General features: G+C 34.4%; 1 protein-coding gene across 2 annotated transcripts in view; it reads right to left on the bottom strand.

Moving 5' to 3' along the window:
- Window positions 1-26,312, bottom strand: part of CNTN5 (contactin 5) — a 1,028,052-nt gene that overhangs the window by 349,357 nt on the left and 652,383 nt on the right. For both annotated transcript variants that reach the window (XM_040976845.1, XM_040976846.1), the window contains one exon: window positions 6,418-6,513. In XM_040976845.1, the coding sequence (XP_040832779.1) occupies window positions 6,418-6,513 (96 nt within the window). The remainder of the gene's footprint in view (window positions 1-6,417; window positions 6,514-26,312) is intronic.

Genomic DNA, 26,312 nt, shown 5'->3' with positions numbered 1-26,312 from the left:
TGAAAAATTATTAAAGTGACAACCCAAACCCATATGATCCTGTTTGTTATACATTCAAGCATATCCAATGCTGTAAGTTCATTATTTTATAAATTTAGCAATAGTTGCTTAGAAAATTATACACAAATAAAATTTCATACACTGCCCTTAATTCAGCTTCTTTGAAGTTCCCAATATGATAATGCTACTGATTGTTTCATATTCAATTTTTCAGTGGTTTTGTTCACCACTGTTCTTTAGGCATACTGGGAAGAAGGTATTAGTTTCCCCACAGTGGACAGGATGCCACAACAGCTGGACTGTGACTGAAGGAATCATGGGGCAGCTAGTGGGGTTGGAGAGTATGTCTGTGGAAGTTGTAGCTGTGTCTTCAGTCTGACATTCTTAGGGAATATGCTGTATCAATGACTGGTGTATTTCTATAACCTGTAGCTCAGTAATTTCATGTTCATCAACACAAAACGACACTGAGATAGGAAAAAGAAACAAGGGCCTACAGAGAAAACTAAGGGGAATTATTTTAAAAGGTCCTTTTGTGCCTTTTCACTATTTACAAGCGCATTTGATTATTTATTCGTTCTTAATGCACTCTAGTGTTTGTCATTCTTAGTGCAGAGTTCTCCAAAACAGGGCTTGGGCATCTTATGTTCATTTTATTTCTTGTTTAAGGGCAGTGTTCTGTTCCCTTCATAAAATAAAGATGTCAAATTATGGTTCTGGTCAGTTTTTCTGGAGGACATAAGTTCTTTCCATGACTCAGAATTTCATGCACTGGGCTATGAAAACAGTGCTTTAACCTTTGAGACTTCAGGTTCTTGCAGGTTTGAGAAATGCAACAATACACACATTTTTTAAAAAAAAGTCAATGATGGTTTTGCGTCTAGGTGGTTAATTCTTACAATCATTTGGTGGCTTAAAAAGAAGTCAGCTTAAATATTACTAATCTCAAAACAGATTAGAGAACTGCTTTAAAAATGCCACATCAAAGCAAAAGTTCTTTGAGCAATCTGCACCTATCTAAATTGGATGGTATTCTAGAAGCACCACATTTTTCCTTTTGCTACAGTATTGGTTATTATAAGAAGAAATGCATGTTTCTCAATTGGCTGTGGTGTTCATGTCATAAACACTAGGTCTAAAGCAATCGTCTAATTATGCAGCAGCCTATTATGGTGATTGCACTTAAATTCTTTTAGGACAGAAGAACATAACAGAACTTTTCTTTGGTACCTCCAAGTACTCCATATTTAACGTGTTTAAAACTTTACTAATCTTCATCCAAATAACATTTTTTCAAAATATTAGTTCATATAAAATTATCATAAAGTCACAAATGTCAGTTTCCTTCTTCAAGATCTGCTTGGCCAGTGAATGAATGGATCAATTAATTGTTCAAAGCAATCATAACTAAGATGCTCAAGACTGAAATCTCATGTACCATTTACAAATAAAATAGTTATTTTTAAATGAAAACAAGTGAAAAGAGGAATTACAAATCATCCATTAATCCAAACAGTGAAAAACTAAAAGGGATATAAATGAATCATTTAAAAAAAAAAAAAAAAGGCTGGTCCTGATGGGTGTGGTGGCTCAACATGCTAATCCTCTACCTGAAATTCCTTTTGGGAGCTGATTCACATCCTGGCTTCTCCACTTCTAATCTCGCTCCCTGCTTATGGCCTGGGAAAGTGGCAAAGAATGACCGAAGTCCTTGAGACCCGAGATCCATGTGGGAGGCACATAAGAAGCTCCTAGCTGTGGATTGGCTCAGCTCTGATTGTTAAAATAATTTGCAGAGTAAACGAACAGATGGATGATCTTTGCTTCACTTTCTCTCTTTAAGTTTGTCATTCCAAAAAAAAAATAAATGAATCTTTTAAGACAAAAAAGAAAAATAGAAAAAGAAGGTAACTAGTGTAAAATTAGAGAATTTTGAAGAAGACAGTTGAAATAAATTTCAATGGTCTAAACTCAAAGATAGGCACTAAATATTGAATGTACAGAGAAACAAAATATTTGATAAAGTAACATGCATCTTATTTTGAGCCATAAATTCCATTACTAAAATCTTGTTTTATAGGTGTGCTATAAAATTTAGCATAGCTTTAAAAAAAGTATAGTATAATACAGCATATATTATAGTGCGTATTGAAATTTTGTTTCTGTAGTATATTAGAATATGAGAACTTGAGTGGAATCACATAGCCAGATTCCGCATCAATGCAATGCAACTGACAATACTTCTTAAGATTTATTTATTTGAAAGGCAGAGTTACAAGAAGAAAGAGGTGAACCAGAGTGTGACTGTCATCTGCTAGTTGACTCCCCAAAAATGCCCTGTGTGGCCCAGAATGTGTCAGACTGAGATTAGCAGGCCAGAGCTTTTACTGGATACACATTGGTACAGAAGCCCAAAGACTTGATCCATCCTCCTATACTTATCCAAACAAGATAACAGGTGAATGCATCACAAGAGGATCAGTTAGGACCAAAATGGTGATCTTATGGGATGCTGGTGCTGCAGGTGGTGACTTGACCTGCTGCATCCCAGTGTAGGACCCAAGAATAGTTTTGTAACGTAGCCTGATTATTACAAACGACCAATGTATGTATGTATTTTCACTTATTTAACACCCTCTTTAACCATGTTGTATCTCATTCAGGGTACGTTTCTGAATATCATTGTACAAAACAAAACCAAAGTTTATTTAAAATACATTAGTAATTACTAATTTATTTTTCAAAGCACTGGGTGTTGGGGTGGATATTTGCTACTAGCAGTTAAGAATCTGGTTAAGACAACTGCATCCCATGTTAGACTTCCTGGCTTCAATTCTCAGCTCTGCCCTCTGATTCCCACTTTCTGCTAGGCTAGCACTGAGAAGCAGGATGGGGTAATAGCCCAGCTAATTTTGCTTCTGACACACACGTAGGGATTGAAATGAGTTCCAGCCACCCAGCTTTTGTCACTTGGAGAGTAAACCAGCAAATGCAAGCACTTGCTTACTGTCTCAAATAATTTTTTAAGTAGTAAACCTTAAAATTTCTCATAAAACAAGGGAAATTTGACTCGGATACGAAATCATTAGCCACCTTGCACTTATGATCTGGGTCCTTCTTAATTTTCTACATTTTCTAATCTTTTATATATTTAATGATCCCTATTTTTCTTCAGTTACTTCTGTTTAAAAGAAAAAAGTCTGCATTTGATATGGGTACATTGTCAGGACCCTCAATGTTTTAAGCATTGGCTAAATTGTTGATATCACTTACTGTTTTAACTTGATGCAGTTTAAGAACAAAGTTGAGAAAAAAAGTGCATACTTTTAATTTTTATCTTTGAATGCCCTTTTCCCACAAACCTTTTGATGTTCCCTCATATGTTGCTGCCAGGGATTAATTTTGATCTCATAGAAAGTAAACAGAGAACCTAGCAAAAAAGGAAGTCCTGGTTTTTGTTTTCACTCACAGAGAAATATGTATCGTACATGCATCTGAGGTAACAAGAAAACAGGTCTTTGAGCTATTTATGAATAGTATTTAATCTTCTCTGATGTATAAGCTGTTGTACCATTTCATAGTTACAGCTAAATCACAGTAGCTGCAGTATTTTGAAATAGTAGCACTTGAATGTGATCCTGATTTCTGTCAAAAATGTGAGTTATAATAAACTAGTAGCAGAAGTTATTTAATTTGTATTTAATAAATATCTACTAAATGTCATGAATTATTTGGAATATCAATTGCAAAATGGATGGTTTAAGGCTCAATAAATATGTGGCTGACAAGGAAAGATAAAAATATCAGTAAACTTTAACTCCTGACATGTTTTTAGGTAATAAAATGCTAATTAATAACATAAAAATGAAATTATTTCAAAGAAGAAAAAAGACTGGATATCAAAATGGAATCAAGCATCAAAACATTTTTTGATCTCCAGTGTTTTTTCTTTATCAAAACATTTTCAAAGTCCCAATTGTAACCAAATGAAATTCTACCATTGAAGTCACCAATTCTCAATATGGATTGCCATTTCAACTAAGAAATTCCAATCCTTATAGTTGCAGCAATTCCATTGGCAAGATTATTAAAGCTACACTTTATTCTTTGCTACTGATATTGCGAGTCACATTTCATTTATACAGATATTCTCTATAAACTATGAATAAGGACAAGGCAAATTCAGCTTCTCACAAAATGTAGGAGCTCTATCTTTTATTTTCATTTATGGTTTTTAACCTTTCTGATGGTTATTTTCTTGGTTGCTAAAAGTATAACTCATTTCATTTACTTCTGAGAATTGTGAAAATATTCATTAAAACATGTTTTTAAGCTTCTGTTACGGGTCAGGCCTCATTCTCAGCCCCATGTACAATAGTGAGCATGATCTTCTAAGTTACTGCATTAGCTGACAGAGATGTTCAAGTGACAAGTAAATGTATACAGTGCTGCAAGGGTGATGATTACTGCAGCGAATAAAAGCAGAGGAAAAGAAGAGGTACTGTGGGAAGCAAATAAAAAAAAGAAGGGTAAGGAAAGATTCCAAAGAGAAGGAGAGCTTAGTCGAAAGACCTAGCTGAGAATGTGCAAGGATACTGACCTAAGAAATAATACATTGCAAAAGCCCTGAGGCAGGAAGTGCTCACCAGATCACTTGAGGGATGCTAAGGTGATGGATATGACTGCCTATGAGAGAGGAAGAGAAAGTAACAGCTGTGGTCACAGAGATCTGGTAGACTCAAACAGTGGGAATCTTCCAAGTCACCGTCAGGAATTTGACTTTGATTCTGAATGAGATGATGTCTTAGCCGGCTCACACTGCCATACCAAATTCCACAGGTCCAATTTTGGAACTATACCCTATATTATTGATGAAGGCTTTCTCTATGCCAACCAGAATTTGTGTTTTATCCTTAGGAAACCTTAAAACATGTGCTGCCTTGAAAGAATATAATTCTGGATTTAAATACAGGTAAAATAAGAGAGAATACCATAGGGCCTGGCAGCATGGCCTAGCGGCTAAAGTCCTTGCCTTGAACGTGCCGGGATACCATATGGGCGCCAGTTCTAGTCCTGACAGCTCCACTTCCCTTCCAGCTCCCTGCTTGTGGCCTGGGAAAGCAGTGGAGGATGGACCAAGGCCTTGGGACCCTGCACCCGCGTGGGAGACCTGGAAAGAATTTCCTGGTACCCAGCTCTGGATTAGTGCAGCACTACCCGTTGTGCACATTTGGGAAGTGAATCATCGGGCAGAAGATCTTCCTCTCTGTCTCTCCTCCTCTCTGTATATCTGACTTTGAAATAAAATAAATAAATCTTAAAAAAAAAGAGATAATACTAAAAAACACCCAGGTTGTTCAGAGTGATGCGACTGCGTGTATGTGTATATGAACCAGGTGTACAACTCAAGATGGTTCACAATTTTGTGATTTTTGTGAATTTCAAGGCAAGATTTTATTTTAAAATTTTCCTTATTGAAATGTAATATACTTTGAAACCCCTATCTTCTGCCTACCAAAAAAACAAGGACTCTATAAATGAAAAACATGGACTCTATTATTTTTCAGAATTTTTTGTAACAGGTACAAATTATATTCCATGACAAATTAATAAAACAACATGTAAATAATTATGGCTGGCAATAATTGACAGTGACAAGAACATAATCGGAATTTTGTATTCTACAACCAGTATTGACTAATGTCTTCACTATTTCTCTCTCTCCTTCTCACTCTCTCTGTCACTAACTGATGTTTGCTTTTCTGAAATTGTGTTATAGGAAAGCTACACTGAGGCACAGCGTGTTTTTTTTTAATTGTGGCACTTAAATACAATCAATATAATTAGCTCTATATTAATAAAAAAAAACCATTAATCTGAGCACAGTTGACTATTTTGGCTCCCCAAGCCCACAATGAAGTTTTACCTGTCACCATTATTTTTATAAAGACCTCAAGTAGACAATAAAGTAATAAGTAAATTATACTTTTGTTCAAAGTTTGGGGAAAAATAATCTTTGGAATTCTTTGTTCCTGCATGACAAATTCTCTACGAACACCAGACTGTCCAGCTTATCCTCCGTCACAGATGGATGTTGTCCCAGGGGACCATCTCCAAACAAGTTTAAGAAGTTTTCATTTTCTGAGTTTATCACTTCCCTTATGATCCTGGCAAGTGGAAGCATAACCACAGCAGCTGCCAAAGAGTAGGACAGCAATGACACAGTCCTTTTATGGGATCTCAGATTCCTGCCCAACTTTGTTTAAAGTAGATGACCTTTTACCTACTCACCTGGTATTCAGAAACAGTCTACAAAACCATGTGTGTTTCACCTAGAATGTTTCCCCATCAACTTATGTGAGAACAAACATCCAGCAACATAGGGCCACAGAAACATAGTATGGGGTTCTACTGTACCTGGGGAATGAGGGGGCGGAGAGCACAGCAAAACGACCCCCTGGCCTTCCCTCACAGACACCGCACTTCTTGTCCGGCCACTGAAGTTTCCCAGATCTGTTAACAGAAGTAGCATTTAGAGGCAAGTAAGAGAGGAGGTTTAAAAAAAATCATCATTTTCATTATACAGATTTTATAATAATTAACCTGAGAAGATTTTGTTTGCTTGCTTATTAAGCACCAATAGGAGGGCTTTAAGCATTGGAGCCTACACATTGGCATAGTAAGTAAATCCCCTGCATGTTTCAGTAGCATCCTATGTGTCCTGGACTGCTCTGCTTCCTTCTGATCCAGCTCCCTGCTTGTGGTGTTGAAAAGCAGTGGAGCATGGCTTGGCTCCTTCAGCTCCTGCACCCACGTGAGACCTGTAGGAAAATCCTTCCTCAGATTAACTCAATTCTGGGCTTTGCAACCACTTTAGGAGTGACCCAGTGGGTGGAAGCACTCTCTCCATATTTCTCTCCTTCTCTCTGTAAAATCAGTTTTTCAAATAAAAACAAATCTTGGAAAAAAATTTTAAAAATAAATATGTATTGTCTAATTTTAAATACCATGATTTAAATAAATCTATGAAACAGAACATAGAACAAAACAGAACATAGAAATCGCCAGAATAGAACACATAAGATGATGCGTAATCAATATGTTTAATGTTATACTTCAATCTGTATTACCCACATATTGATATTTTTACTACCAATAAGTCACACTGAGTGTAACAGACCCTAAAGTATTTTATGGGTGCCTTTTGCCTAGCCTATGCTTCATGGTGTGTTAGGTAAGAATAGTGTGTAAATCAGGCATGGACTAGCCAAATTACAGTCGCTTGGATGCTCTAACAAAACCTAATGAGGAAATAAAGTGTTTTTTTTTTTTTTTCTGTAAGTGAGAAAGGGACACTCATGTTGTTTGCATCTTATGGAAGCCTAGAATGGACTCTCCACATTCATTATACTTATCCACTTTTATTACTCTGGGCGTACTATGGCTCTCATAACACTACTTGTATGTCTGAAGGATTACAGCATTGATACTCAGTTGCCTTGCCTTACATTATGTTGTATTTGTCCAATTTAAAAAGACTTTTCTGGGGCCCAGTGTGGTGGCCTAGCGGCTAAAGTCCTCGCCTTAAATGCACCAGGATCCCATATGGGTACCGGTTCTAATGCTGGTGACTCCACTTTCTATCCAGCTCCCTGCTTGTGGCCTGGGAAACCAGTCGAGGACAGCCCAAAGCCTTGGGACTGTGCACCCACATGGGAGACCTGAAGGAAGTTCCTGGCTCCTGGTTTCAGATTAGTGCAGCACTTGTGGAGTGAACCATTGGACAGAAGATCTTCCTCTCTGTGTCTCCTCCTCTCTGTATATCTGACTTTACAATAAAAATAAATAAATCTTAAAAAAAAAAGACTTTTCTAAGAGGAAGATGACCCAAAAGGAAATGATGCATGACTGTTTCTACTATTGCTTATTAACCTAGTAATAACTTAGTATGTACACTATTTTTCTTAAAGTACCATGATCAATGATGCAAATTTTTGACTACCTTCTTACAAATGGTAGGAGTTCTATATTTTTATGAATAATATATTTTCTGAATTGTAGGTCTATAATATCATGTTTCCATATTGAGAAATGCCTCTTGAAAATGGCCTGACATTTCCCATATCATACATACACCATAAATTGATTTTCAAAGTCTTCTTAATTTCTTTGCACAAGAGTATGACTCATACAATATGAAATGAAACCAATGTGACTTTATTTATATGAAAAACAAAAATTAACTAAAAATATTCTGATGATTATAAAGGGGATAAATGTATAGTTTTTATATTTAAATAAGAGTCAACTACTTGCGTTTCTTTGAGAGATGGATATCGATTTACTTATTTTTGTCAACAATAGCATTCAGAATCAGGGAGGGGCAACGAACAGGACACCAAATTAGAGAGGAATGAAGTTAGAGGATGTGTTTAGTATTTCATCCATAACTTTTACTGCTAAAATTTAAGCTTGTCACCAATTAGCAAAACAAAAGAGAACAAATCCCAGTTAGACTCAGATTTTATTGGTGGTGATTACAAGGTTTACACTTCAAAAAGCACACATTCATTTTTATACTAAAAGTCAAGTTCATTCAGTTTGAAAAAGAAAAAAAAAAGCATGGGTTCCTATCAAGCTTACTCCTCTTATTGCTGTTACCAAGTATAACACTGGATTCTTTTAGAACTTCATTAGAATGAGGTAATGGAGCAAAGACACCTGTGTATCAAACAAATACATATAGCGTGACTTTAAATTAGTTTGCATAGATGTTTGGTGATATGATTTTTTTTTTCTTAAATAAATGGTAGTAGCAGAAAAACAAAGCATGACCAAGTTTCAAAGATGCCTTCCTTTGATTCTACATGCAGGACAAAACACAAGAATCACCTGGTGGGCAGTCATTGTGACATGACTGATATCTCTTCAAGGAGGTCTCTGTGTCTTTGGTAATCCATAATTATTGGAAAAATGGACTCTGGAAGACTCCTTGGTTATTAATTTAACTGAATTTCTTAAATGCTTTCTGAAAAGTGCACACGTACTTTCATACAGTCACTGCAAGTTTATATAACATTTATAACATTTCAAATCAACCTATTGAATTAAGACTACTTTAATAGGAAAAGTCTTCAATTAATGCTTATTTCTAGGGAGTTGTTAGGGCATGACCTAAACATAAAAAAGAAAAGACAATTAAAGAATAATTATGACCTGAATTATGTTTTCAGATCACAATGACCCAAAAGATGGCACTTAGCTGTAATTGCTTAATGTTGTAGCAGTTGTTAATGGAAGTACAATTCAATATTTTCTCACAAGATCATTCTGTGTCATTATTTCCTAGAAGCTACAGCATTAGAAGTAAAAAAGATAAATGGATATTTTTTCAGTTGTCACAGATTTTTTTCAATAAAGTCATGTAGATAAATATGAAAAAGAATTCTGTATTTTCATAAAGTGTGTATTTCTTACTTAATGCCTTCCTGCCAGTCAAAAAAAAATGTGAAACTTTATCATATAAAATCTAAAAGGTCTTGTGCCAAACAAGATTATGGTTACCCTTAAGCAGCATAATTTATTTTAAAACTCCAGGTTGCTTTAGGGATGGTGGCAAGAAGGAAAATTCTGAGCAAAAAATGTGAAAACATGTTTTTCATCTGTCATTGCAAGCAGAAAGCTATTATGTTTTGGAAGCATTTTTTTTTTCAGGAACTTAGAAATTATTCAGTAGATGTCCATGCATGTGAGTGTTTGACATATTATTTTAACAGAGTATGCATTCCATATAACAAAGTAAAATGAAGAAATTCCGTGGCTATGGAGTTTGATTTTTTAATTGAAATTCACACAAGGTCATGTGTTCATACGTTCTATTTCTGATCCTAATGGGAAAATAAAAATAAAAATAACACAAATATTATAAAATTGAAGTTTTAATTATAAACCACAATAAAATTCTGGACCAACTAAGAATCATGTGGACAAATAAAGAATTAATGGACTGGAGGAAAATTTGAGGAAAAAATCAGAGAACTTCATATTTGTGCCTTTCTGCAATCCTGTTTCTTAAGTTTAGATTCTCATGCAGAGTTTGGCTGATAGGATTCTTGCCTATTTCATCATGCAAAGATAAAAAGAGGTGCATGATAAATGAGGTTACCAGCATTCTGAGACCACAGGTGTAATGCATCATCAGAATGCTTGATTTAGAGCACTTTGACTGGAAATATGCAGAATCATGTCATCAATTTAATTTTAAAAATATTTACTCACTGCATACTTCACATTGAACATGATTGTATATGCTGCTTATACAGAAAAATCTATAGGCTAGGATATATAAACCTATCATATTTACAGAGGTCAGAGCTCTGGACATAAAATAGATGCTTGAACACGAACATTGTAGCTTGTCATAGCTACATTCACCAATGACCAGTAACACATGTATATGTGTAGGTAGAACCTCATAGTTCCCCTAAATATGACTTACAAGCTTCTGTGCTCTCGGTTCTCAGTCTTTTTCCTGTATTTCTCAATCACTCCTTCTCGCTCTCCTTCATGGCTGCCTGCCTGCCTGCCCCTCCATCATGACTTCCTCCTGTTATTCTTAAGTCAATCTGTTAGGCTCAAAATATATTATGCAAAAATATGAAAGAAAAACAGTTGAAGATTTTCTCTTAGGTAACAATAAATGGACGTAAGAGACTGGTGGAGTGATAAAAACTTGTGATTTTACATCACATGCTTCGGGAATTCACTAGAAATTGGCCATAATTTTATCCGTAAAATCAAGAAGAACCAAAACAAGGGTGGTCAAATCATAGGGTTTATGGTTACTGCACGGTCAGAATTTTCCAGGAACTGAGAAAGGTAAAGCTTTAATTCATTTTAAAGTTTTAGAGCACTTTCTCTCACAAACATCATAGATAATGCTACTTCATACAGTGCAATGAGTAATTATACAAAACAACTAAGATTTTAGCCACCCCCCCAAAAAAATTCCTACAGGAATATAGCATGAATTATATGTACACATGCAAATATTTAGGAATATTTGAAAAATATCCATGAAAATATTCATGAAATAATTTTAAAGCAGAGAAAAAGTGTGAGAAACAAGCAAAAAGCGAGGTGCCTAAGATTGTGGACACTGATTTTACAACTGATGTGTGTTAAGACACCATAGATTGTTTTAGCTATTGGGGGGAAATGAGGAAAAAGCATGAAGGCAAGAGAAGAAATATACAACTGGGAATGAAGTACTGGGGTTGAAATGTCTCCTGAACTCCTATTTCCTGATCTCAAACCTGAATATGTGTCAACATTAGGTTTAAAGTTGAGAGTTTGGAAGAGAACATTAGAAGGGAGTAATAACTGTGATTTGCACTTGATTTCATTAAATCAGTAGGTGCTAACAGTGACTTTTAGACTGACAATGTATGCCGTAGAGCTGGGTCAAGTTGGAGCCGGAGAAGCCATTTGAAGGCCGCACAGTCTGCTCCATTAATCACCGAGGCACCTCTGCTTCTTGGACATCAGATTAAATCCGCTTCCTGGCTGAAGCTTCTGAAAGAGAATGCACAGCCTCTTCATCAGCCTTTGCCAGGAAGACTCTTCAATGTTGACCTTATTCATTGCAAACTGCACATGGTTTCATAAAATTGGGATTGTCACACTTTAGGAAAACTAAAGCTAGTGAAAGACACTTTACTAGACTAGGTATGAGCAACTTGAAATTTATGCTTCTTTCATTAATTACTGACTTTTAGTGCCATATCTGTTACATGAAATACTGAGAAACTGAGATGGGGTTTTCCTCTGAGAATCCTCTCAACCAAACAATCTATGATTTCTATAAAAATGAGTGACAGGATTGCTAAGTGACTTGTTTGCTGCATCACTTGCCAATCGCCGCATATTCAAGTCTTTCATCAGTTGTATTTGTTGTTCTTGCTATTATCATCAGGGTTATTCAGGTCAGTAGCAGAACTTATTGTGTCCCAAAAAATATGGGAAAACATTGGTCAAACTTCATTTCGACGATACTTTTGACATTCTAAGATTTGTTCTTTAAGGAGGAATTAGAAATAAAAAAAAGAATGAATAAAAGTCTTCTCATTTGCTATTATCATAGCTTTCCTATATGAGGCATTCTGCAAATTATACACAGAAGTCCCTCTTAAAAATTACTAAATTCTTTTGAAAATGAAAGAGTACCTGGAGGCTCAGATTCATAATTAGCAAATCAACAAAGCAAGGTCAAGGAGATTGATTCTGAGGCTTTGAAAAACAAAATCAAAATAATTCAAAATTTGCAACTTTGATCAAGTTGATTGTAGGAAACTTAGAAATAATATTTACAATTTAATTAAAGGCCAGCTTTGAAAATATGAAATACACAAATGAGAAAATTTGTACAGAACAGATGAAAATCCTTACATTTGAGAAATAATCACATTAGCATTTTCCAAAATGTAATCATGCGTCTGTAAGTGGACATGTATACATGGAATATACATGCAGTATAAAATAGATTCCTGAAATTGAAAAAAGCTATATACATGTAGTATATTACAATACAAATTTGGTTTCTAAAATAAAAATTTGATTGTCATATAATCCATTCAAAAAGTCATAAAAACATGAGGCTTTAGGCTGTTTTGTTGACAACTATGAACTTGTAACTTTTTCATCAGTCCGTAAGTAGTTAGCACATAGATTTATTATCTACATTTATTGAAGGGAATATTGACATTGACTAAGGTTAACGATATAGTCAAGAAGTATTTGAATGATTCAGGTTTGGATTTTGGAGCTGGTATATATATATATATATATATATGTGGTAGAGGTCTAATCTTGCTTTTCCCCATATTTGTTATACATCATCTGTGAACGGGGCATTTTGTTTCCTTTTGAAAATTTCAATTATGTCATACAAATTGTATCTGGAGCATTACAATTGAATTAAGAATAGGTATCTCAATACACATTCACCTATTATGCAAAGTTGATAACTGAATTAAGAGGCAGCTGGCAACTTGGAAAGGTAAATCTACATGAGATAATGACAAGCTGTAATGCAAATTTCTGAGTCCCCTCTTTGGTTAAATATAACAGGTCAGATGAGTAATGTGGTGTCTCTGCGATTGTTGTTTTACACGTGACCAGCCATGCAGCAGCTACCCAAAGTGTGTGCTGCTTTGAAATCATAGAAAACCAGTTCAGATCTGAGGAGAAAAGGCTAATTTTACTGCCCAAATGTGAAACAGCAATTATAACTGATTTTATAAAAACAAAGTATTCTTAGGTTTTTCTTTTAGTATTCCATGTGTTAAAAAAAATCTACTTCAATAATAACAATCTACTTGACAAAGCAATTTGAAGTGTAAATTTGGTATTTAACTCTAACTAATGTGAAAATAGTTTAGGAACCATATTAGAAGTTCTATGCATTGTATTCAAGTTCTACATTCTACATGGGATATTAGGTATATAATCTTTGTTTGCTTACTTGTAAATTCAGATTAGTTTTCCAAATTCAAATGAGGATTTTCCATTTAAAGTTTTGAAAAACTAAAGGTAAGAATGGAAATAAAAGTAGAATGCATTTAATAAAGCATACACAAAATATTTCATGCATTATACTTCTACAGAAATGAAGAAAAGGTGTCATTTACTAAAGGGATCATGGTTTAAGTACATATTGCTCTAACTCATCTGTTTTATTTTCACTCAATGTTTCTGGCCTAGCTATCTCCTTCAACTATTTCAGGTAACACTTCATTATATGATTATATCTGTGTCCAGCGGCAGGACTCCCATGGCTTCCCCCTTCATTGTATTCCTCCAGCATTTCAGCATTATTGATGTTGGTCTATCTGCTTGTAATGCTTTAATCAGCGAGTGATGTTAAAGAAAGTAATCCACCTTAAAGATAACTATTGCTCTTACTGCATAACCGTGAACCCTGGAAGGCCTTGTGTACTGCCTAGTACCTCTATCTGTTCACTGAGTTTATTCTCTCTCCATTCTCTAGACAATAATTTCGTAAGTACTCCCTTTAACCTGCTACCTTCTTCCCTCACTCTTTGGATAAAACAGAAGTGATGCAAAAAACAGCTTACATACACTCCATACATGAAACATACTGGGAAGTATGTCCATCACTCATTTCAATGAGGAGTACTTGATCCTAAGCCCTGTCAGCAAACTTTCCTCCAACACCCTCTTCTTAAATAGCTCTTCTAGGCAACAGTTATTACTCTGCAATACCTCTAAGGAAAAGCTTTAATAAGATAGCCTCTTTGACTTGGCAGAATGTTATATTTTTCAATCTGAGCACTGTGTGTATTAGGAAAGCAATGAATTTCCGCTTCCTAATAGTCCTGCAGGACTCTGCTGACTTTTACTTCAGTTATAACAGTATTTCCCATAATTAAGTAGCATGCATGTTGAAGCACTTTACTCTGCCAAATTTGTTTTCAACTGCTGTGTATGTTGCAGAGCACTTAAAACAATACTGGCCCCTCTGCTTAAATGTGTTAAGATGTAAATTGCATGCTTTTTTGATTCCCTTAGTTCATTTGCTGTTATATAGTTAAGATTGAGTACTAGAAGAATTGCATTTTTTTTTCTTTTGCAAGCTATATCATCAAAAATTCTATCTGAATAATTTACAATCTGTTTAATTAAAAAATCTTAGGAGGAAATTGCTTTAGTTTGTAACTCAGCTGACTACGGATGAACTTCTAATCTATCTTACATTTTATTTTGGCTAAAAATCTTTCCTTTTGCCCTAGACCAAGTCTCTTCCCTCGGTGTCCTTGAACTAGTTGTTTGTTTTCTATGATTTCACTGTTTAAGGAGTTTTAATTTTTGATCTTTGTTTAAGCTGCACTTATTAATGATGTTTGACTAGTACTCAAACTTTAGGGAAGATTCAGTTTATTTTGTGCAGCAACTCACATATGGACATCATGTCAAATAGGAAAAAGAAGTGTGTGATCTCAGGTCAGCAAGCAGGCCACTGGCAGTGCTTCCTCATCATTGCACACTTAGTTGTTGGACAATGGAAGGAATATATGATGTGTGTTTTAAAGTCCCATTGTGGAGTGGGCAATTATTGCCTAAAAGTTAAGATGGTCCCATCCAACATCAAAAATCATGGGCTTCATGCCCAGCTCTGGCTTCCGATTCCCTGCAAGGACGCAGGTGATAACTCTTAGCAATCAGTCCCTATGCCCCATGAGAGTTCTGGATTGAATTCCTAGCTCAGCATCAGCCACAGCTTTTGCAAGCATTTGTGGAGTGGACTAGTGCACAGGCGTGCTCACTCTCTGAGACTCCCTGCTTCTCACATATTGCTGTCCTTATTTATTTTTTTAATGAAAAGGCAATTTAAAAAAAAGGCTGTCAAAGATTTTTGCATGATTTAGTTCATGAAACTAGAGCATTCGTATGCACTGAAAATGCACCTTTTACTTGGTTGACAAAATCAAGTTATTTGTGAAAAATTCCATTATTAGAAAAAGAAATCTTTCATTAGAGAAAAAAATTTCATCTATCAGCAGTCTAACATACTGTTAGTCTTGACCATTCTTTCTATTTTATACTTACACTAGCAATTCTGCACCAAATTCCCAGGTAAATTTTGTACAGCTAATGTGTCTATTTGCTAATTTGTATAAATATATTATAGCAAATTGACTGCTTTCTCTGATATAACCTCTATTATATAGTATAAATCAAGGTTAGGAAGATACTTTCTGCAAAAGGCCAGACAGTAAATATTCAAGATTTTGTAGGTCAAAAGACAAAATCGAGGTCAATTTGTAGGTACTGCCATACAATTTTCACACCATTCAATATTTATGTTTTAATAGCCATTTAAAAAAACATAAAACTAATCAATCAAACATTAATCAATTTAAAAAAACCTGATCTGTGTGCTACTTGAAACTTGAAAATAGGACTGGATATCTGGTTAGATCCAATAAAATTAGTAGAAATAAAGACATAATGCTCCAATTCCTACTGCATGTATAAATGTCTTTTCTGTATTCTTTTGTCATTCTTAGGAGCATGCTTTTTCTTTTCAAAATACAAGAGTTTGATCTCTATGATCTGTAAGACATGGGTTTTGAATACTGCCTCTTATACTCAGCACATCATGATAAACTTCAGTTTCCTTATGTTTCTAATAATAAGAATAATATCTACCTTACAGTTATTATTAGAGGGAATCACTTAAAATTTATCCCAAAGAAGCCTTAGCTTAGAGTGAAGCTTCACTAAGCATTAGTTATTACTACTTTAAAAGGTAGCAAGATCATCCTTTATCCACTGTCATGGACATTGCTCAACAATAACAATTCAGCTTTACACACACACACACCATCTGAAATACATTACATAATTATTATTGAAATATCCTTTAAGTTAGTTCTTGTTCTAGAATTTTGGTCATTTAATGAATTATAAGAAATTGAAGACCACAAAAGTGGTATACACTGTCAAGTGCCATTCAGCTAATAAAAAGAATCAAAATTACAAAATGGATATCAAGATTCTAGAAGCACATTCATCACCACTGAAAAAAACATGTTGACCTTAAGAATAATGTAATACATAAAGTTTTGGAGACATAAGAGAGACCACCAATACAAGAGAATGATGGAAAAGAACAATCAGAGAAGTATAAAAGGAAAACCTAGAACATTAACTAATTTAACATATTTAAACTAGAGATTTTCAAGGCTTAAAGAACAACACTAGCTTTCTAAGAATGTAAAATACAATGTACTTGGTCCAAGCTTCAAGAAGTTCATCTATTAGTGTACTCTGTCATTTGTCCTTCTTATCAATTTAAAGTAAATGCTTATGATGTTCCTAGAATTAATAAACATAGAACAAGACAAATATTTGTTTTTCAAATAACACTGCTTTCATTTTCTCTGGTTGCATTTTGTTTTTAGGGACTGCTCCTAAAATTTCATACTTTGTTAGCACAATGACCTTTTATTATTCCTATCTAATCAAAATTTTTATTTTGTTCTGATAGTACCTTTAGTGGTTTCAAGACATAAAATCATAAAAATCCTTAATATTGCTAATTTTCTATACTTTTGCTTGTTTTCCTGGTGTGGTAATTTTGAAAATCAAATCTCATGAGGAAAAATTAAATATTCTTCTTTAATGAAATTCCATCAAAATTTTTGTTAAGTGTGATATTTATTTCAAAGTGAAATTAATGAAACTAGAAAAATTTCACTTTTGTATTTCACTAAGCCATTTAAAACCAAAGTATAATTTATTGACTTTTCTGCATTTTATCAAAAATCTATTTTAACACACATATTTCTGAGTTATGTTCTTTAATAGATTTTCTAACAGTATTCATTTTATTATCCCTATGGATTTTAATAAACTGATGGTATACCTTAGGGTCCACCTCTTGTACTATCTTTCTCTAGTTTCATTTTGATCTTTTATATATATATATATATATATATAGCATTTGCCTTATTTTTGCCATTGATACAGAAATGCCTACTCTTTTTATATTCCTATTGCAGATGATTCTTACCTATATGAAATTAACAGCTGTTATCTCTCTTGTGGCCTACACTCATTGCTTTTGCCTACAGCAGTATTATTCTTCTCCAACCCAGTTGTCATATGTACAATACTAGTATTCATGTAGAGTTTATTTCATCATTTTTAGGCATTTAGTTTCAAAATCACTTTTTTTCCAGATAATCCTATTAACCCCGTCTCCTGACAAATGCCTATTACTGAAACTTGTCCTACTGTCTTCATTTTGACTCTAAATAAGGCATTTGTTAAATACTCATCTATCTTCAATAGGCTTCAAAACAATAGTACTAAGCCTGTGCTATTTATTGCTGTATTTCTGCCATCTCAATGACTAAATAAGCCATAACAAAAACTGAATAAAAGTCATGTTGTTTATATTTCATCTTGCCGTTGCTATCACTAATTACTACTATGCTTTTGCTGAAACATATTTTGAAATATATATTCTTATTGTTTCTTGTGCATCTGAAGTTATCTGTCTCTCCAGCATTTTGTCCATTTTTTACACAGATGACATACTGTGGCATTCTGTTGTAATTGCAAAAACTGTTTTATGTTAAAAAGTATTTCTTGCATTAAGAAATTAAATGCTACTTTGTGTTAAGGACATAATTGTAAGGGATATATGAACACAGTATTGTATGTCTGTCTTTGGCTATAGCAATTTCTTTCTTGGAGCGCCCATTCTTTGCATTAGGATTTCCTTTTAAACTCTAAACTGGGATTAGATCCTATGTTTTATATGTATGCCTTTGATAAAGTCAGTAAGAAAGATATCCATTAAAGACTCAACATTTCAGTCCTTCTCTAAATGATTTTAATGTCTAAATAAAAGATTAAATTATAAGAAAGACATACAAGATAAGGTTTTTAGATTTATAATAATTATTTTCTTTCTCTGATAATCCAGATTTGTTTTATCTTTCCCTAATGTTGTAGTTATTTTCCTAATGGAGTCATATATTGTTTGCATTTTAAGCTCTTCATTCTTTCTTGAAAGTTATCTTCAAACGTTATATTTGCCAGTAGACAGGGCACATGGATTTTTCATTCCACTTTCTGTGCAGATCGAGGCTCTATGTTAAAGAGCTACAGAGAAGGTCAGTATTTATAATCCCTTTCAATTCCTTGGCTAGTGGACACCATGTACGCTAGCACAGTTGGACTAAGTAAATTCTTTTATCTATGATGCCTTACATTGAGTTATTGAATTTATGGGAAATATGAAAAATCTTGCTTTTTAATGTTTGTGCTCACAATGCATTAAATATCACTGTGCCTTACTTTTAATTTTTTTCCATTGGGATTAAACAGTTTGGATTCCATGTGTCTCTTCCAGACTTAGTTTTCTACCCTACACATCTACAGTAAGTCTCATTTATGAATGATTAGGGTGCATAGAGATGAAACTCTAGTGACTGCAGAACAGTGTCAGGACAGTAATGCTGCCCCCCTGAAAAGGGGGCACTCTCACTTTCTAATTTCTCTCTTTTTTTTCCATAAGCAAAGCTATTCCACAAGATTAGATTTAGGTGTTAATAAATCAATCACTATGTAATTTATATCTGACATAAATTCTTCCCACTTGATGTTGAGCTTTCAGATGATCATAAAACAGAATCACAGCTAGTTCATTATTCTTCATAATCACTGGTATTTTTTAATAGTAAGATGAGAAAGGCTCTTCAAGGCATAGCAAGGGGAAAGTCATGTTATCATTTATATCTGCTTATGAATGTTCAGTTTTAAGAAGTTGTAAATTTAACTTCTATAAGCTTGTGTGTGTGTGTGTGTGTGTGTGTGTTTTGTGGACAGTTGCCTGTTTTGAAATGTAATGGTATTACTATATTTCTTTCTTATTTTTGCCAAAGTTAAATACAAAGGAATTTCTTGAAAGAAAAAAAAAACAGTAACATCCTATGACATTTCAGTTCCAGGTTGGTGGTTTTGGGGAAGGGTTGGGTTGGGGGTTAGGTTAGCCAAAGCTGTTCATGTCAGTGAGTGGCAATATGGCATGTAGGTTGACCTGCTGCATTGTGACACCAGCATCCTACATTAGAGTGCACCTCCCTATCACAGCTACTTTGCATTCAACCCAGCTCTTTGCTGAGATGATCACTGCAAAGGGAGCAGAAGCTGGTCCAAATGCTTGTGCCCTTGCTACCCATGTGGGAAATTAATACTGACTTCCCATCTTCAGGTTGGCTGAGTCCCACAGCTATGACCATTTAAGGTGTGAGATCAGCAGACAGATGTTATCTCTGTCCCTCCCCTCTCGCATCTTGTCACTCACTTTACCTTTCAAATAAAGAAAGTTATTTACATCACATTCATGTTCATGATTTTCCACCTTTATAAGACCCTAGCTTGAATGAAACTTCAAAATATTTAAGTGATATTTTGTTTATTATGTTTTTTAGCTTAAAATAAGTCCCCATTTTTGGAAGTGAGGATTACAAAGATGATTTCACTTTGTAAACAATGAAAAGCTTACTGACAAGTGAAGCATCTGTTTGAAATGTGGCATATGTCACCATGAAGTCTAGAGTTGAATTCTAGAAAAACCTGCAGCCAACATACTACGTGGGAGATGGAAATGTTAGGTACCACAGTCACTATAGCAACAGCAGCCAGGAAAGGTAATTTTGGTTTTATCTCACTTAGTAACAGAATGCTACCAGCTGATATGAAGGTATACCAGCAGCTCCTTTCTGGAACAAACTCTGGCAAGGTAATGGCAACAGGTGTACAATAATCAGAAAGTAAAGAGAAATGTGGTCTCTCTTGATCCTTAACCCCAAGATGACTACATATGTTAAGGCAGATTCAATTTTATAAGTGCCAACATGTCATCTTCTCTACCCACATGGATTCCAAACTACTTAGACAAACCCCTGTTTTTACACACACATACATGTATGTAGACATGTAATGCTAGATAGCCCATGGGAATGTATCAAATGGTTATAATTTTATCAGAACATATTATAGCATATTGCTATTTTCATGCACATAATCAAATTCATGCTAATTACAAAACACTGTTTGGCACAGGCACTGGGCACAGCTGTTAGGATACTCCTCGGGAAAATTTCCTTCCATGTTAAAGTGCCTGAGTTTGTTTCTACTCTGCTTCCAATTCCAGCCTTCTGCTAAGAGGAAGTGAAGAGGCAGATGATGAATGAAAGACTTGGGTCTGTCATCCATGGGGGACAGCCTGATTGAATTCTGAGCCCTTGATTTTGGCTTTGCCCAAACTCAGCTGTTGGGGGTCTCTGGGGAGTGAAGTAGCTAATAGGAGATTCAAAATCACTCTCTCTGTCTCGCCCACCCCTTTTCCCTCTCTCCAACCTAAAGAAATAGAAACCTTGCAGGAATTCCCATGGTTCATTCTATCAATGCTGCCATGCTCTGCCAAGAACAATGGAACATTAACCTGTAGAATGTTAATACTTTCTTGGTTATTGTTCTCTCTTTGTCTAAAATCCTACCTGACATAGGAATGTATTAGTGAGCTACTATCAACAAAATTTTACTGTAACTATTTTTCTAATTTAAGTTTCAGTAGGAGATATACAATATGCTTGTATGTATATATATATATATACATATAGATAGATAGATATCTGTATATATAATACCAAAAAGAGTCTTGTGATGTGATACACATCTGCCAGCTATTGTTCTCATATAATAATAATCACTTGAATTTTAAATGGCTAGATTAACTTATCTAGAAATATTCTACAGGAGCTTGCCGTTATTTAAGTTATTAAGAGGGTATCCTGATATATATTTAGGGTAGAAAAGTGACTTCTTGGTATTCTTAACTCATAGTGGAGATATCACTATGAAAAAAAGGGAAAATTCTTGACTTAAGGTTTTTTATGAAGCTTTTTATTCATGAAAAAATTCATTTTCATATCCTGATACTAAGCTCGATCTACATTCTCTCCATGAGGCTTTCACCAACACCAACAGATTAAACCATCTCTATTCTTTCTAGCAATATAGTACTTCACGGCCATGCTGTGTATTTGGAAAACATTTTACTTAAAATGTTTTACATTTAGAATATGTTTTACTTCTAAATTTATTTATTTTGGAAAAGTTTGATACGCATAGAGAAACTGGCAAGCTTGTAAAGGAAATCTCTATATAACTTAAATGCAAATTTTAATGTTATAGCATCTAAATATTGCAAACATCACAAGCAAAGAACCAGATTTTATACCTAGTTGCTAAGTTTGTAGTTTATTAGATTCCATCAACTTTGATATACTCGCCCCCCTCCTGCTCAATCCCCATTGAGGATACCTCAACATGTTGACATGCTTTTTTAGTCTCTCCTGAGCCTTGACAGTTCCTCAGACTCGCCCCATTTTGGATACCTTTATAACTGAGGAGCACTGGTCAGGTAGTTTGTAAAATTTTGGTTTGGGGGTTAGCCCCCATTATGACCTGTATATCAATAGCATTTACCATTATTACATGTTAATGCTGTTTTAATTTCCTAGTTGAAGTGTATTTATCAGACTTCCCTGCGGTGGAAGTACCTCTTTCCTGTATTTTCATGCTCTGCTATTGGAAAGGAGGTAAGGAAATGCAGGTTGAACTGAAGCAGTGAGTCTTCTGCTCTATCTCTATGGAGGAGAAGTATCCTAAGTTTTATGTAACTCTGTGTGGGAAAGTATTCTCCTTCATTTAGTAGTTTTTAAATGAAATACAGATGTGTCCACACATCTATATGCATAGAGTTTAGATTCATGAATATTTATTTTATATATGCTAGATGTTCCTTGTGCTTTTTTTTTTTTTGGTTTTTTTTTGTTTGTTTGTTTGTTTGTTTGTAGCTCCTTCTTTCTCTTCTACCCATCCCCACTTCTCCCCCCACCCCTTTGCTACAAAGGAAATAATTGATTTCCTGAAGCCAGCATCATGGGGCAAAGAGAGATTTCTCAAACCAAAATGTGCTTTCAGCTTAACAAGTCAGCAAAACCAGTTTTTAAAGGGATAGTTATAGGGTGAGTTCAGAAATAAAACAATTAGCTCATTCAAGTGACAATTATGCAGATGTTCGGGCTTTGTTCTCATGAGGGTCACTCCAGCTTGTATTTGTAGCTCTTTCAATTGATTTCTGTTTCTCTGTTTCACTCCACAGCACAGTAGGACATTCTGTTGTTTCTGAATACATTTCTACTTATATAGGCTCCCCAATCCTATATTCAAATTTCTATGTAGCACATGCAAAGAACCAACTACATGTTTCTTTATCCCTGGGCCAGAATAGTTGAGTGATAATTATTCCTTTTTATGACAGTGTGTGCTAAGTGAAATGCCAAGAAAATAAAGGAATACATATGTGATTAATTAATAATGATCTTTAATAATTAATTCTGCATTGTACTTAGTGATGTGCAAATTTTATCAAGGTGAAGTTGATCAAATGAGTTAGTAAATAAAATATGAAACATTTTAAATTAATTATCACTTTTCTATTATAAACACTAATTGAAATTGGAAGTTGAAAGCATAAGAATGCCTAGTAGAACGTTTCAGTTTATGAAATGTTGTGAGTGTGATGGACTCTTGTAATGACAGAGAGGAATATGAAGCTATTTGCAATACAAGTTACTTAATAATTATCATCTCTTCCCTTCTCCCTCTCTTCTATCCTACTTACCCCTTTCTCACTATGTGTGTCTGGAACCAAAGCTGATAGCTGATATTTTCTAGTCTTTCTTATTATAGGAAATAAAATATATGTATAGGAAATAAAAAATATATATACATAATGTCTTGAAATATATCATACATTATACATTTATATATATCTTTCTTATTATAGGAAATACAATTTATATTATACATATAATTTGACGTATATTATATATAATACATTGATGTGTAATATATATTATGTTTCCTATAAGAAATATATAATATATATCAATGCATTTTTATATATTATACATATAATATGTATTATATATAATATGTAACAACATATATCAATGCATATGTTATATACATAATATATAATATATCAATGCATTTTATGTATATTATGTATTATATATATAATGTCCACACAGAATACAGGTGACGATACTCCTAATCAGTATGTAGTACTATCTTAATGATAAAAGCTTAAATGATTTACAAATTTCAGTTAATATTTTGCAAATTACCATTTCTGCTACTCTTCATAAAGGACACTCACACATTCCTCATCAGCAGACACCATGTCACTGCTTACAACCTTGTTAGAAGCTGTGGTGGCTACTTCACTAATAATCCTTGTGCGATACATAAAAATCTAGATGCTTTTATTCAGAAATAAACTACTGGAAATTGCAATCAATGTTACTTGCGCATTACTTGGTATAATCTAAATAATATACATAGAATAATTATGCTATATGAAAATGACTTAAGGTCCATAAGTCAATCAAAATATTAAACAATTTACCTTATGCTATGAGCAGTCTGTAAAAGATAATAATTGACTTGATAAGGAAGAGCAGGACAGACTGTGTCTAGAATCTTGTATTCACAGACTGCTGGAGCCAGAGACTTAAGGTCAATGGTCCATGAGTGGGCAAAAGTCCAAGACCAAGGGAGAAGCCTGCAGGTGAGGGTCTGCAGTAGGGCAATGGTCCAAGGCTATGGGACTTGAGACAATCATGTACTGACTTCTGTACTTGTGTCACATTGTTGTTTCCTGATCTTCAAGCATTTTCTGGTTAAAATCAATATGGGACATGGCTCTCAAAGGTTGTGCCACATCAGATCTTGAAATTTGACTTCTTAAACATTTCAATAAGAAATTGGGACAGCAAGCCTTCAAGGTCCACCTTTTTCAGAAATTCACATTCACATGTTTTTCCATTATTATTTCCATTTTTTTTCTTCTTTGATAATAACTATTCTAATGTTTTTAATATATTTTAAGTTATATTTGTTTCTTAGATTTCTGGTAAGTTTGTTTGATGCCATGCTTCTCAGTTTTTTTTTTTTTTTTGAACCATTTTCTTGGAATAGTTTTATTTTGTAGTCTCTATGCAAAAATTCTATTAAATTAAGGGATACCAATCTGATATTTTTTCTTTTTTAGCTTTCACTTTCTTTTCTACAATTTACTTATGCTTGACAATGTCATATCATTTATTCATACATAGTTCTTCTTACCATTTGTGAATTCAGTATCATTCCTTCAAAAAGAATTTCTATTGGCTAATATTAAGGACCAAGAGGATATGCTCCAGTTCTGTTCTCGCTTCTAAGATTTTTTAACATAAAAGGTGAAAATAGAATAATCTTATATTATCCAATATAAATATCTATCAGTGATTCAAAATATATAAGAAAGGACAGATACTGTACAACAAAGGTTGCTTTGGAGGCCCACATCCTACATCAGTTCATCAGTATACGAGGTTCAACTACTGGATACTCAACCCCCAAACAGGGTTCTTGCTATATTTCTGGAAATGCAAGGGTTGATGGCCTAAATGCTTGAATCCTTGTTCACCCATGTTGAGACCCAAATCCAGGCTCCTTACTTCAGACACCTCTCACGCTGGGAGCTGTGGGCATCTGGGGAGTGGACCACAGCACAGAAATAATCTTTCTCTCTTTCTCCTTTTTCTTTACCCTGTCTCCTCTTCACCTTCTCCTCCTCTTTGTTCCTCTTTTTGTGTCTCTTCTTGCATTCACCTCTCCCTGTTTCTGCCTTTGTCTCTGCCTGTTCCTCTGCTTCTGTTCAGCTACCATTTAAGTAAGTAAATAAACAAATACATAAATATTTGGGGGAGTTGGGGTAGATACAAAAAAACACCATGCAGATAAGAGACATCTGTCTCTGGAAAATTATGAGTGCAGCACACAAAGTTTTCAATATTGCCCCATTTTGCAAAAAGACTTGTTTTGATTTTTCCTTCATGTGTGGTAACTATTAAAACTGTGAAAATTTGATTAAAAGAAATTGATTCAGCTTGAGCACTCCCCCTCACTTTTTTTATTTTCAGCTTTGTATTCAACTACACATATATAGAAGAGGGTAATTTTTCTGGCTCTAGTCCAAAATACTTGCATGCTATGTTGATTTTTAATATGTAATACAGTTTGATCAAAAGTATCATGATTGATGAGGAGACTATTTGTTATTGTTGACTTTGCTTTGTAATAGGGACTCCTCATCACTCCATTATCATTTGGCTAGCAAATATTCTGTTCATGTTAACAAGGAATGGGTCAGGCCTGTCATTCCTTAGGAGAATTACTAAATAGGATTGGGTGATTTAAAGGCTTCTCTTTTCCACAGTGGCTTTCAGATTTTTTCAGCAAGTATCCTTGCTGAATACTGAAATTGTTAGATATACTGCTTGTTAACAGTGTCTTAGAAGCCAAATCATCTTGGGGGCAGTAATGTACTGTTGCTCACATCTGATCTTTATGAAATTTCCTCTTTTTTTGAGACGGGTCCATGGGGATGGATAAGTGTGGGTGGATTTGGGGATTGTGTCCTTAGAAGGACATCCCCTGTTGTACAAAGCTGGCTATAATTGTAGTCCAGGAAGAGGACAGGGAATTTAGTGTAACAGCTCCCAAGGAGTATCTTGTTAATATATTGCTGAATGCTCACATTTAAAACATAAATTATGAGCATAAAAGATATGATCCATGCAAAGACATGCGACTAC

The sequence above is a fragment of the Ochotona curzoniae genome, unplaced genomic scaffold, assembly GCF_017591425.1.
Source record: "Ochotona curzoniae isolate NIBS_2020 unplaced genomic scaffold, NIBS_Ocur_1.0 contig_2723, whole genome shotgun sequence".
Classification (NCBI taxonomy): Eukaryota; Metazoa; Chordata; class Mammalia; order Lagomorpha; family Ochotonidae; genus Ochotona; species Ochotona curzoniae.
This window is presented reverse-complemented; position numbering and strand designations above follow the sequence as displayed.